At 42.5% G+C, this 13856-nt stretch overlaps 1 protein-coding gene across 1 annotated transcript in view; it reads left to right on the top strand.

Moving 5' to 3' along the window:
- LOC113037556 (protein tyrosine phosphatase non-receptor type 14) overlaps window positions 1-13856 on the top strand; it is a 45071-nt gene that overhangs the window by 13877 nt on the left and 17338 nt on the right. Inside the window, exons 2-3 of the mRNA XM_026194791.1 lie at window positions 182-594; window positions 2355-2530. Coding sequence (XP_026050576.1) covers window positions 421-594; window positions 2355-2530 — 350 coding nt within the window. The 5' untranslated portion in view covers window positions 182-420. The remainder of the gene's footprint in view (window positions 1-181; window positions 595-2354; window positions 2531-13856) is intronic.

Genomic DNA, 13856 nt, shown 5'->3' with positions numbered 1-13856 from the left:
TTTTTTATCTGCTTTAGTTTCTGCTTGTTTATGAAAGGTGGGAGGGATTATTTGAAAGAATATTCACTGATTAGAAAACCATCTTCGTTCTTAGAAAAGGGAATGTATCCATAAAACTCTAAATAGTTTTTTAAGCCAGTTATGTGTTTGACTGACCCTCCTCTCTTATCTCTCTTTGCAGCACCTGTTTGTACTCCGTCTCCTCCTCATCTTCCTCCTCCTCTCTGGACACCTTTGGGAATGGGCCAGCGCCTTGCCAGGTTGCATCTCTCCGCCCGGTGGTGTGGCTGGCGTCGTGCGAGAGTGAGGAGGGCAGCAGCCAGGTCATAGAGCCCGCCCACCCCTCTCTCTGCTTGCTTGCTCTCGAGTGACATTTGACCTCTGACTCTGCCACGGCCCCGCCTTGACCTCCTGCCAGCCATGCCCTTCCGGCTGAAGCTGCGGCGCACAAGGCGCTACAATGTCCTGAGCAAGAACTACTTTGTGACGCGTATCCGCCTGCTGGACAGCAATGTGATTGAATGCACGCTGTCAGTGGAGAGTACGGGACAGGAATGTCTGGAGGCGGTGGCCCAAAGGCTGGAGCTGCGGGAGGTTAGTGTTGTGACACATGTGCACGTTAGTTTGAGATAGTATGACATGTGATAGGTTTCTGACACATTTGTCTTATCTGAGCTTGCAAGTGTTATAAATTGTCTGCCGTTGGCAGCTACAGGATGTAATTAATGGGGAGTTGGAGTGGGCATTTGTTTTTACTCTGAGTTTGGTTGTGTCTGCCATGCGTCTCTCCCCACACCCTGTGCATGTCTCCCTGCCCTCTGCTGCGTCTCTCCTTCACTGTCTTTGTTTGTCTCTAATGAAGCGTGCTTACGTCTGTCCTCTCTTCACTGCAGAAGAAAGACATACTGCTCGTCCTCTTGTCTCCCCTACCCCATGGGTCCTTCTCATTCCTCTACTTCTATTTCCCATTATTGTCAGTGCTTTTTTTCTACCAGCAGGTGGACTTCTGATGATTTTTTCCTTTCCTTTCCTGTTCTTCCACCTTAAAACACAAAGTAAACGAATTGTCTGTAAAAAGCATGGTTTGTCTAGGTCAAAGATCACATGACGATTGTGTGCGTGTTTGGCTTAAGGGTGATTAAATTTGATGAACATGCGTGCTCAAGAGTGTGTCTGCACCTGCTGGAGCTGCTGACAGCGCAGAAGAGCGGGGGGGTGTACTCACACAGAGTTGTGGTATTTGCTGGGTGTCAGTGATGTTATAAATGAGGCGATGAAGCACCCCAGCTGTAGCGGCTGTCTGCCCCTCGTGTGCACACCGTCTCAGGATTATGTGCGCGTCAGAGTGTGCGTGTTGTTTTGGTCTTCGCTGTTAAATCTGAGGTCTGAAGCGTGTGCCCGTCTGCACGCATGAATGTGTGTGCGCCGTTTCAGTTACCAGCTTTATTACTTTCTCTCTGACTTTTTACTGGCCAAATCTGTGTGCTCAACCTTTTATGAAACCTATGAAAAATGCACAAATACACAAAATAACCAAACATTAAAAACATGACATTTAAATGACATGTTCTGCCAAATGTACTGCGTGAGATAAAACGGTGGAAAAAAAGTTCACGAGATCTTTACACAGAGACAAACCTGTGCCACTAGTATGTTGTGTTTTTACAAAAGTCAATGGATTGTGAGCTGATGTGTGTGTTTTCATTATGCATGGATTTCCTGACAACATGGTGGCATCTCATATCAACAATTTCTTATCAGAAACATCATACGTGAAGGGAGAAATAAACTGGTCTATTCTTGCTTTTTGTGTTTCACTTTCAGTTTAAATATGTTCGTTTTGTTTGGATAGGAAGACTAATGACTTTCCCTGGATTTAGTGAGCTAGGTAATGATTCCACTTTAATTTTAATAGTGTTACGCTGCTGACGTCAAAGGTTTTGTCGGATTTTAAGGAGAAATGTGTGCTTTTAATTCAGGCGCTTAATCTCTCAATACTTTTCAGTGTATTTCTCAACTCATTTACCATTTCTCTCCTGAGAAATCCCATCTAAAGATGCACCAACTGCAGGTTTCTTGGCTGATTCCAATTTCTGTTTTTTTTTTCTATGCGTGACCTGCAGATTTTGATTTTTGCTGATTCTTTGCTCACTGAAAAAACTGAAAAGTAGGGAAAATAAAGATGTAAAAATAATTGAAAATGAATTGCTGTACACCCACTTTTACCTGATATATTTTACTCAGTTGGTCTCATTAGCCCTTTGCTTCCACTATTGCGAATTAATTTATTTGGCTCTTTTATACTCCTTTTGGTTTACACAACTTATTTTTGTTTCCTCACCCCCTGTATTTAGACACATTACTTTGGACTGTGGTTCCAAGGGAAGACCCAGACCCCGGAAAAACGTTGGGTGGAACTCGAGAAACCCCTCAAGAAGCAGCTGGACAAGTTTGGCAATGAGCCACTGCTCTTCTTTGGAGTCATGTTCTATGTTCCCAATGTTTCCCGGCTGGAGCAAGAAGCCACCAGGTAAAGAATCTTCAAATGGTAACTGTGAGACAGTTACGCAAGTCACTGAGAGAGCCACATAATCAGAATGCAGATGTGCTTTAGCTTTATATAGAGAATTGCAGTAGTAACAGTGCTTTCCAAACGCTGCCATAACACTGCAAAATCGTCTTCTCATGACTCTCATCACTAATTGTCAATATTGGTTGACGTTTCAAAGTGGTTCTGGCTACAAAGAAGTCAAATGTGATCAGTCTCCTAAAGTACATGATTACTGTCCCATAACTCTTCATTATTTAGAATGCCAGGAGCTTAAAAGCAGTCACTTTGAAAATGTGGAGAAATAAAAATGTAATTTTACATTTAAACACCAGCTGGTTTTGAAAGTCTGGTGGCCTTCATGGAGCTTTTGACTTATTTCATGGTGCCTTTTGGAAGTTTTTTAATGAAATTATCAGACAAATAATAATGGCTTCCTGTGTAGTTAATTAGACTGACTGTCAGTTTTAGTAAATTACATTCTACTTTTTATGTTTATTAACAAGCTGCAATACAACCATAAAGTTTATAGATGGATCTAGCTATCCAGTCTTATTATTCTTAGCCGATAACTTCCACGGCCAACTGCTCCCCATCCTTGTGAGTAATTATGGTCGTTAAAATTCAAGCTAATGTTGAAATTAACAAACAACTATGGTGTTGTCCATCCTTTATATACAGTCTCTTGCAAAGATTTTGGGGAAGGTTAGCCTGCGTCTATCATAAGGTAAAATATATCCATAAAAAGCAGCATAAACCCCTAGTAATTTCAAAGTTATATCATTTGATAGGAACACAAAAAAGTGGAGAATGTTTTGTACTTAGGGGGATTATGCATCTTCTACCTTCAGACAGAGCCAGTTTATTTTTTCTCTGTTAACAATCTCGGGCCTCAGTCTCAGACTGGTCAGCGACCATCTGATAACTAGTACCTCCCTGGTTATATAAACACTGCTCGCTTAGGCAAGGTGTGTATTTTGCAACCGGCTGCTGTAGGTTGCTGGCTAGCGTGAAATACACGATGCTGCACTGAATGGTGCACCTTTTCCTTGGATGGTGAACATTCTCTTTTTCTCATTTTCAAATTTCACCACAGTTTGGTGAGTAAATGGCAAGCGTTTGCAAACAAGTTGCCTTCTTCCATACAAAATGTACAGATGACTGTGGCAATCTGCTAGCAACCAAAACAAACATAAGGAGGTTTTAGGTGTAGCATCCTTTTTTGGCCGATTTCACCACTTGCCATCCGGTCGCGGGAATACAATCATCTTTACCTCTTGACCAGAGGTTGCCAGTGGTTTGCCGACCTGTCTCTAAGCCTCTGTGAATGAGGGCTTACTGGTAAGCCATCCTAACTTCTCCTGGCTTTAGCTTCATAGTTAGCATACCAATATGAAGGGGAAACTGATCAGCAGCTAATTCCCAGGAAGACAGTGAATCAGAGTTTTCCAGAAACTTCAAAGAAACTTCCTTTAACATCTCTTTGATGACATAGATAATGGCATCAGCGGCATCCAGTCTTTCCTTGTGCCACTGTGTGTGTGTGTGTGTGTGTGTGTTTGAATGAGTGTGTGAATGAGCATGTTGGGTATCTGTGAAGAGTGCAGGCAAGGGTCAGTGTGTAATGGACAGTCTGCCGTCTCATATTCCTTCACACACTCTCACACACACTGACGCGCCGAACTCTGCAGGTCTGCCTCACACTGAGCTGGTGAATTTGTGGCTTCTGCTTCTCTGGAAGTGGGAAAGGTTGATTGCAGGTCACAGCTTGACGTTTTCACACTAGAGTTAGTTTTAAGGTGTGTGTGTTTTTGCCAGCGTGTTAACCCTTTTATAGTAATTCTGAGAACCATGCATGCCCGCACTTAGCCTGTTTTGAAAGTGGTGAAGTAATTTATTTGTGAGCGATCTGACAGAGGAGAGTAAATTGTCTAGAGTGTGTCTGCAGGTTTATTATACAGAAGCCAGGATCTGCTCTGGTAAAGGGATGGTATTCATGGAATCCCCTGAGGGCTCTTATGATGTGTGTGTGTGTGTGTGTGTGTGTGTGTGTGTGTGTGTGTGTGTGTGTGTGTACACAGGGGTTATAGGGTTGAGGGGGTTATGATGGGGGCTTAGGGGCAATTTAGGAAACAATGGCCGTCTTTTTTTTTTTCAAGCCCCCCTTTCTCTTCCTTGCAATCCCTGTACATGGTGTCACCCGTCTACTTTTTATCAAGAGCAGATCAGCTTAGTCTTACATTTTTGCTCTTTCTCAGTGTTCCTGTGTCTCCTTCACTTTTCTCTTTTCTTTGTTTTCATCTGTTAGTCAGGAATGTTGGCACGACCGTCCAGCGTAGGAGGCGGACCACACATTCCTTGCAGCAGAAGTGCGGGGGGTAAAGGGGATGGAGAGAAGAGAGAAGGGGGGAAGGGGTGGGGGGGTCTGGTTTACAAAACATATGCACACACACACCTCAAACAATCCCCCAAGAATCCTCTCAGAAGCCAGCTGCAGCCCTGTCAGAAGTTACAATACACCACATTGTGAGAGCGTACGCATACCCACGAGGCAGACTTTTCCAAAAGACCCATCCTTTAAAAAAAATAAATTATATATATATATATATATATATATATATATATATATATATATATATATGTATATATATATATATATCCAGGCCTCTGGTAGAGGACCCGAGCTTGAAGGATAAACCGCCCGCAGGGGCGTGCTGGGTGTTTTTATATTATATATATATATATATATATATATATATATATATATATATATATATATATATATATATATATATATATATATATATATATATATATAAGGGGTGCAACGATACACAAAATTCACGGTTCGGTTCGGTTCGATACTTTGGTGTCACGGTTCGATATTTTTTCTATACAAAAAAAATGTTCATGCCTTTTTAATTTGTCATTTATTAAAATTATAAATATATATTTTAACTCAAAAGTACAGTTTTTAAATTTAATGTTGCTGAAACAAAAGTAATTAAAAAAATAAATATATCTCAGGGCTCTCAAAATTTCAAAATCCCTGGTAGCCCTTCGGGCAGGGACTCTTCAGTTTTTGGTAGCCCAAAATAAATGTAAGTAGCCCGAATAAAAAAAGAGAGCAATTTTTTTGATTGATGTTTTGTTTCCTGTTTTGTTTCCTTTACAATATTATACATTAAAGTATAATATTGTAAAGGAAACAAAACATTAATCAAAAAATTGTTGAAAAACAAATTACAACATTGTATAAAAATTACAATCATCAACTCAAATACTTGGTTCTAATTGAACAGAAATTTCTATGAACTTGTAAGAACTGTGTAGAACATGAATCAGTCTGCGTCAGATCCTGAATTTGAAATTTCCGCTGAAGTCACGGGTAAGAGACAAGTGGAACCAAGATCTAGGCCATTTGCTTTTTGAAGTTTGCAAAGACTGCTAAATTTTGCCAGTGGTAGTTCACTCTTTGCAACATAGTACGCTGTTCTAAACAGATTTTTCAGGTTTATTTTTAGTATGTTATTTTCAATTGGTGTTCTGGGAAAGATATTGCAGACTGAGCAATAATGCATTTCTCATGGGTTCTAATGGGGGCCTTTCTTAAAATGACTGGTCCCAGTAACAAAGGCGCTTGTCGACTCAGAAATCGAGAGAAAACCAACAACACACCCGGCAGAACATTATGTTATTTACACGGGTGCACACAAGTGGTCCGCATGTGCGCATTCGCTGTCAAAATAAAAGACGCGCACCAGATAAGAAGTTGCAACGCGCGTTTGCGTCCATATAAAAAGCACTGTTTTTGTCCGCTAGAGTGGGATTTTCACGGCACATTCCGCACCACATCTCTGTGCGTTCATCATTTGTTTGAAGCCAGCTCACCTCCTGCAACCACTTTTCTGAGAATACGTGCTTCTTTTGTGGTTCGGACTCCTGACATTTCTTTGGAGGTGGAGGAACACCAAAGTAATTGCTTAAAGGAGCTTCTTCGACATCTTTAAGAGTTTTAAACAAATGTCTGTTCTCCTCCAGAAAATCTTATGTATGCAAACACGCGTTGCAACTTCATATCTTGTGCGCGTTTTTTTATTTTATTTTGACAGCGAATGCGCACCTGCGGACCACTTATGTGCAGCCCCGGTTATATAGCTCGTCATATTGCAGCCACAGAAATTCTTTTGTCCATGAAACCATAAAGCTGCACTTTCTTTTTGCCTTATAGTCTGATTTGTCATAACTTTTCCGTTTTGTGGTAAGCTTTTCTTTGGCTGTCACTTCTTCACCCTGACCTGTCTTATTTGGCTCAGCAGAACTAAAATATATATCCTGCTGCTTTTACACACACACACACACATAACGGTCAGCGATTCTCTGTGCGATCAACCTCTCACATGTTTAAGCTTGCTGCGGGAGATTTCACTTGTCATGTTTGCATAGTAAGCTAATGATTGATAAGACGATGTCAGAGGAATTGGTGCGCAAATTATCATCACTCACCAATCAGTACTGTCGCTCTCTATACACAGTTCGCGCGATTGCAAAGTGAAAGCAAAAAACAAGCACAAATTCAAACGCGATTTCAATATGTCACATATTGACAGTGGCTCACCGATGCCAATGACATAATTACCCAGCTACATTTCCGAAAGAATGCAAAAGCATTGACATATATTTTTCCTTCCTACAATAGCCCGACGGGCAGAGCAGAGATAGATTTTGGTAGCCCGACTGGAAAAATCACTAGCCCCGGGACGTCGGGCTAGTGATTTTGCAAGCCCTGTATCTGATTGAGGAATCACTCATCTTTGGAAAAGAGAGTTTATTACAGAGAAATGGCTCTTTCCAAAATAAAAGCTATACTATACGCTTCTTCTGGGCTATATTCTCAGCAGCATATTGTAGCGGGTCAGGGCTGTTCGGGGTTCTGTTTGTACAGTTATGTTTTGTTTATGTTGCCATAGTGACGGGTGACGCCCTCTCGCTGCGACGGTGTGTCCTTCCGGGGTCAGAGGGCGCCCTGTGTGTTGTTGTTGTTGTTGCTGTGCGGTTGCCGCGCTGAGCAGTTAGCTAGCGGCAGTGTTCTTCTGCAGATGTCAATAAACGGCTGTGCTCCCTGGCTAGCTCACGGGAAGCAAGACCAAACGACACCTCCGTCTCCTCGTTGTCTGAGCTCGCCACATTGGTGTCAGAAGTGGGATGATGGTGGCACCCCATGTTCTGACCCGAGTGACTTTTCCCCCGCCGGTCGTGACCGGCCGGTGCGCCAAAAGAAGGCACCTGGACATTTGCAGGACTTTGTGTGGGGCAATGGGGTCGTCGGGGACGACTGACCCCTTAGGTGGGGGGCTATGTAGCGGGTCAGGGCTGTTCGGGGTTCTGTTTGTACAGTTATGTTTTGTTTATGGTAAATGGTAAATGGCCTGTATTTGTATAGCGCTTTTCTAGTCCCTAAGGACCCCAAAGCGCTTTACACAACCTGTCATCCACCCATTCACACACACATTCACACACTGGTGATGGCAAGCTACAATGTAGCCACAGCCACCCTGGGGCGCACTGACAGAGGCGAGGCTGCCGGACACTGGCGCCACCGGGCCCTCTGACCACCACCAGTAGGCAACGGGTGAAGTGTCTTGCCCAAGGACACAACAACCGAGACTGTCCAAGCCGGGGCTCGAACCGGCAACCTTCCGATTACAAGGCGAACTCCCAACTCTTGAGCCACGATCGCCATTATGTTGCCATAGTGACGGGTGACGCCCTCTCGCTGCGACGGTGTGTCCTTCCGGGGTCAGAGGGCGCCCTGTGTGTTGTTGTTGTTGTTGCTGTGCGGTTGCCGCGCTGAGCAGTTAGCTAGCGGCAGTGTTCTTCTGCAGATGTCAATAAACGGCTGTGCTCCCTGGCTAGCTCACCGGAAGCAAGACCAAACGATACCTCCGTCTCCTCGTTGTCTGAGCTCGCCACAATATTAAACATATCAGGTCCCCATAAGGAGAATCATGTGCTAACGGCTGTCTAAATGACTCGGGTAAAGTTTGTAGCATGCATGCTTGTTGTTTTTGTCTGCTTCCACTTGTCTTTGCACTAGGATGATGTCTGCGTAAATGTGCAGTCATATTCGTTGTGTTCCCACTAGTGCTGTCAGCGTTAATCTCGTTGAAATGACGTTAACGCCACAACATGGCAAATCTCCGTTAACGAGCTACCCCTGCATGGGGCTAGACGGCCAACACGTTAACGAGCTAACTGCTCTAACACACTAGTTCCCACCCATGTAATTGAGCATTGCGTGGCACATCCAACATACTGTTTTACTTTAGTCCATGATGCGCTTACCTTCAGGGTCATACGTCACATGAAAACCAAAGTAATTCCAAACGCCAGATCTGAATGAGGGTGGGGGAGGTTCAATTTGCCATGTTGCAAGGAGAGCTTAACTTCTGTCTCGCTAGCTTGCCCTGAGCTCTTCCTTTTGACGATGCTGTCTGTGTTGAACGCTCAGTGGATCTGCGCTCGACAGTGCAGCCTAGGCGGAGTAGTCGAACGCAGATTCACTGAGCGCTCAACACAGACAGCATCGTCAGAAGGAAAGTTGATAAAATAAATTACAAATTTTGTATTGTTCGATACATATGCATACCGAACCGAAAGCACTCTATGAACGGTTCAATATCGATACGAGTATCGTTGCACCCCTAATATATATATATCGAGCTGTAAACGATCTCCTCAACTCTCAAAACATCTTTATTATCCAATACGCCTTATGATGGGTTTTACTAAATTCAAATCGCTCTGTCCTTTGAGAAATCAGCCAGTCAGCATGGGAATAGGCACAGTCACAGCTCCCTTTTTAAAAAAATACACGACATTTATTGTCTGAAGGTTGATCGGGATCAGATCCAGGAAGGCACATCCCTGTCATTGCTTCTACACACCTGGTCTGATGAGGGTGAGGTGGGCGGGAGAATGACAAAGGCAAAGAGGAAGAACAAGTGGGGGCAGAGAAAGTAAAAGCTTGGCAGCAGAACTCAGCTCACGTTTGAGCCTTGTTATTTATGTGGTTTGAGCTGTCTGCCTGTGTGTATTTATCGCAAGACCTTTTACATATTTATGTATCCACGTGGTAAAGTCTGTTTGTTTGGGAAAACCGTGTGAGACAGAGTAGATCTGGCATTTTAGGTGTTGGTGCTTTGAATTAGTTTTATTTCCCAAAACCATTATTGAGAAAAGTTAAATTAAAGGGCAAAAAAGGTTATTATTTTGAATGCATGCTAACTCTTTCACATTCACTAAGGTAAGATGTGATGCATTTTGGTGCATTTTAACAGCAATTTAGCAATACGAAAACATTAAAAAAGAACAAGTAGAAATGAGACGGGCAAGACATTTGTAGACGTTATCTCTTCTGAGAAGGTAATGTATTGTGTGGTCAGGGCTTTGATGTTCAGTATTTGGCTGATATGTAGCCTGATATTGGATCTCCCGCTCTTCCCATCCGTAGAGTCATCTGTTTCTTCCTCCCTCGCTTCCTTTCTCTGCAGCGGCAAAAATGAGTCAGAGCAGGGGAAGCTGGGGTCTCTGCATCCATTACTGTATATACTTACAAATTCACCATGCAGAGTTCTCCAATATACCCTATAGTCATAATATTTAAATGTTTGGTCACTCCTACTTCAGTTTGTAAAAACACAGACTCTTTGTGCTTGTGTGATGAAATATGTCCATAGCTGTTATAATGTTTTTCTAGGCGTCTATCCAAATTGTTGTCGGATATATATATTTATTTTAATACGTTGGGGGCATTTCTTCATATGTGTCCACTTTCACTTGGAATGAAGGTTGAACCCAATAGATTTTGGTTACAGCTCTCTGCGATCTCACTAAACAATTAAAATATTTCACACTTAGTCAGATACTAAATTGGTGATAATTATCTTTGATTTACTCTTGTTAAATTCCCCATGAGCATTAATTTTTATATATTATCCTTAAATGACGTGGATGTCAACAGTACAGTTACTAGGCAGCAGTTACAGATATACTGTACAACTCACTTGTAAATAGAGCACTTTTACCTGTTGTCAACAAAAACACATCTTACACTCTTGCATAGAGTGAGGAGGTTAAAGCCTTCTGCTACTTGTATGTTTCTGATAGAAAGGAGAGAAAAGCTGGCTCGCAGACTGAAAATGAGGAACCTGAACGAAGAGCCGTTGACTGGAGCATGGCCAGCTGGCCGTAGCAGCCCCTAAGGCTAACAGCACCAATAGCCTTGAAATCCTAGCTTTGTTCAGCTAGTTATCACCAGTACACACACACACACACACACACACACACACACACACACACACACACACACACACACACACAGCTGTACTCGGTGGTGCCCCTTGCTGATTCAACACATTTCAAAGTGATATTCTCCTGCCTCCCACACAAATCGTCTAGACGCATCCTGGGGGCTGAGGGGGTGGTCACCTTACCACCACCAGAGGTGGTCGAGATTGAGGAGGGGCTGAAACATATGTACACACATACTCACATTCATGCATGCAAACATGCGCATATGCTCTCAGGCCTGTTGTCCAGACTGCTTGGACATCTGGCAGCATGTCTTGAGCAGGGTTTGAACATGCGTGGGCATATAAAGGGCTCTTTGTGCCTGCGAGGCTGCCTGGACTGCCAGCAGAGCACTCTGCCATAGTGGAAGTCCCATGAAAAGCCCTAGTAAGGAAAGCGCTACCTCATGTCCATCTATGTATATTCACCTGCTGTTACAGCATTGTGATGTCATTCTGACATACATGCCAGGTGCGTGCTACAATAAGGGTTTCTTTGTGCACAAGTATGTGCAAGCATGCAAGTCTTGAACGTCATAAAATGTTTTTCTCCTGCTAGCAATTTTATGTGATGTTTGTCTTGTTCTATGAAAACACAATGAGCTGATTTTACCACAAATTTGCTCCCTTTTACTACAATTTCAGCAGTAGTTTAATCCCCTATTTAAAAACTGGTATCATTAAATGCAGTTGAGTGTTTTAACTCTTTATTGAAGCTCCTACATTTTATACTTGTTTGGTAACCTTGGAAGTTTCTGGATCTGATTCTAAAATCATTTTGTGGTGAGTTTTGCATGTTTTATTTTGTAATTTAGCTAACAGTTAACTGCCATTCAAAGACAGTGCCTACAAAATAGTAACATTTGAGGACTGTTGTATTTATTTTAATAAAGATGACTATTTCAAATTTGTTTAAAAACCCTCTTGAAATGCCACAACCTGGGTCATTAACATAGTTTTTTAGTACTTGCTGTCTGATGGTTTTGCTGCAGTTCATTTCAGGTTTTATTTCAAAGCAACATTTTCAGCTCTGCAGATGAAAATGCACCCGGGGCTATTAATGAGGAATTTGATTTCATGCCATACTTGAGTCAGAAGATTTAAAAGCACTGAAGCATGAAAATGAAAAACAGTGAAAAAAAATACAGCTGTCAAAATATGCAGATTTAAGCTAGTTAGGACTGATGAGACAAACTCATAAAGTGACCTAAAGGCAGATGTTTGTATATGAATATGCAAACTCTATAGGCAAGGAACAAGATTTGTGGAAGCCTTCTGGTTCTTCTTATCTGTTTGGTCATTAAAACCCAGACTACAATCATGTTTAAGCAGGTTGTAGATTAGGATGGAAGACATCAGTGGAAATGAAACCTGGAAATCACTGGCTATCCTTTGAATACACCGAAGCTTTTTATTAGCTTTTTAAAATTAATCTGCATTCTTAAAGAGTGACACGGCATCTTGGCTTGGATATGCGTTGGATACACCAAAAGCCCCCGCCCCCCCAACTTCTCTAATGTACTTTTAGAAATGTACCAGTAGTTTTCTATCTTTGAAAACTGGAAAATCCAAACCCCTCCTTAAAAAGCCAAGACACATGGCGTAAAAGCCTTTGCCACTTTGAGTGAAGAGCTTCCAGAAAATGCTGGAGATGCCTCATCTGTCCAATTGTGGTTGGTCTCAAAACACTGGAAGGATGTGCTCTTTCTAGAATAACCATACTGTAATAACCACAAGCATAAGACTGTGATTAATGAAAAGTGCTGTATGACTCGTATGGGTTTTATTATTTGTGCAGAATCAGGTTGTAATCATAAAACGGGTCAGTCTCTACACTTCTTAGACTCTCTGTAGGCTTATTAACCTCTGAAGCCCCAACGCCCCCTGATACGGGGGCAAAAGGCAGGAGATCAGGTAGGCTTGGGGCTTAAGAGGTTAATGAATAAACGGTTCCGAATTTTAATACATGGCAAAAAATATTATTGTGCTTATTGTCACTGTTACACTCTTAAAAGATTAAAAGCCATTTGATTTTAATAATTCCCTTAACCTGACTTAATCAGTTACAAAAAACTGCACTTGGTAGTTAGAAGCTTACCTCTGCATAAAGGGTAACTAATTTTGGGGTCAGTTTTTGTCAACCTGTAGAGGTTTGATTTCAAGGCCAGAAGCCAAAAATACAGGAAACCACAGCTCCATAAGATGTGGCTGCATTTGTGGCTGTTCTGTGTAAAGTGGACTCTCCCATGAGGGATGCTCTGAGACTTTTACTGTCACGCTTCCACTTGTTCAGAGTTATTTCAACAGTTTACTGTCCGCCTCACCACTGCTGGCTTCGCGTATGTATAAACACCATCATGTTGTTACCATTGAACCTCAGAATGAGAGCCAACCTCTGTTGACCTCAGCGTTCCTCCAGACCCCATACAGCGATTGCTGGGAAAACATAGAGAGTTTTTAAAAGCAAAGTCCACAATCATTTGAAGGGTTTTGTGTCCCGCTTGGCTCCTCCCCTCTAAACCGCATCAGACTCCGCCTCTCGCTGCAGCCACTGTGGTTGGGGTTGGCTAATTAGAGGGTTGCCACGGGAACGGAATGGCAGCTTAGCCAACGGGTGTAATGACAGGGTGAGGGAGGAGGGCGGGGTCAGATTATAGGCCCAGGAGTATGCTGAGAGGAGCTCAAAAAAGAAGGAAGAAGTGGGGAAAAGAATGCCAAAGAGAATATGAATCATGAAATATGTGAGGAGATAATGGCGGGCATGAAAATGAAACTGGGGGGTGAATAAAAAGATAGGTGGGAGCTAATGTGCAGGCGAGGAGTGAAACCAAGTTTTTCAAAGAAAATGAACTAAAACTTGTGAAGAAGAAAAGTGGGTGAATGACTAAGCATGTAACTTAGTGGTTTCCACATAGATGTTTGGTTACTCTGGCATGGACTTGCATACTCTTTCTGAC

This window comes from Astatotilapia calliptera, chromosome 15 (assembly GCF_900246225.1).
Source record: "Astatotilapia calliptera chromosome 15, fAstCal1.2, whole genome shotgun sequence".
NCBI classification, from domain to species: domain Eukaryota; kingdom Metazoa; phylum Chordata; class Actinopteri; order Cichliformes; family Cichlidae; genus Astatotilapia; species Astatotilapia calliptera.
The sequence above is the reverse complement of the archived record's forward strand: the minus strand, read 5'-3'. Positions and strand labels throughout refer to the sequence as shown.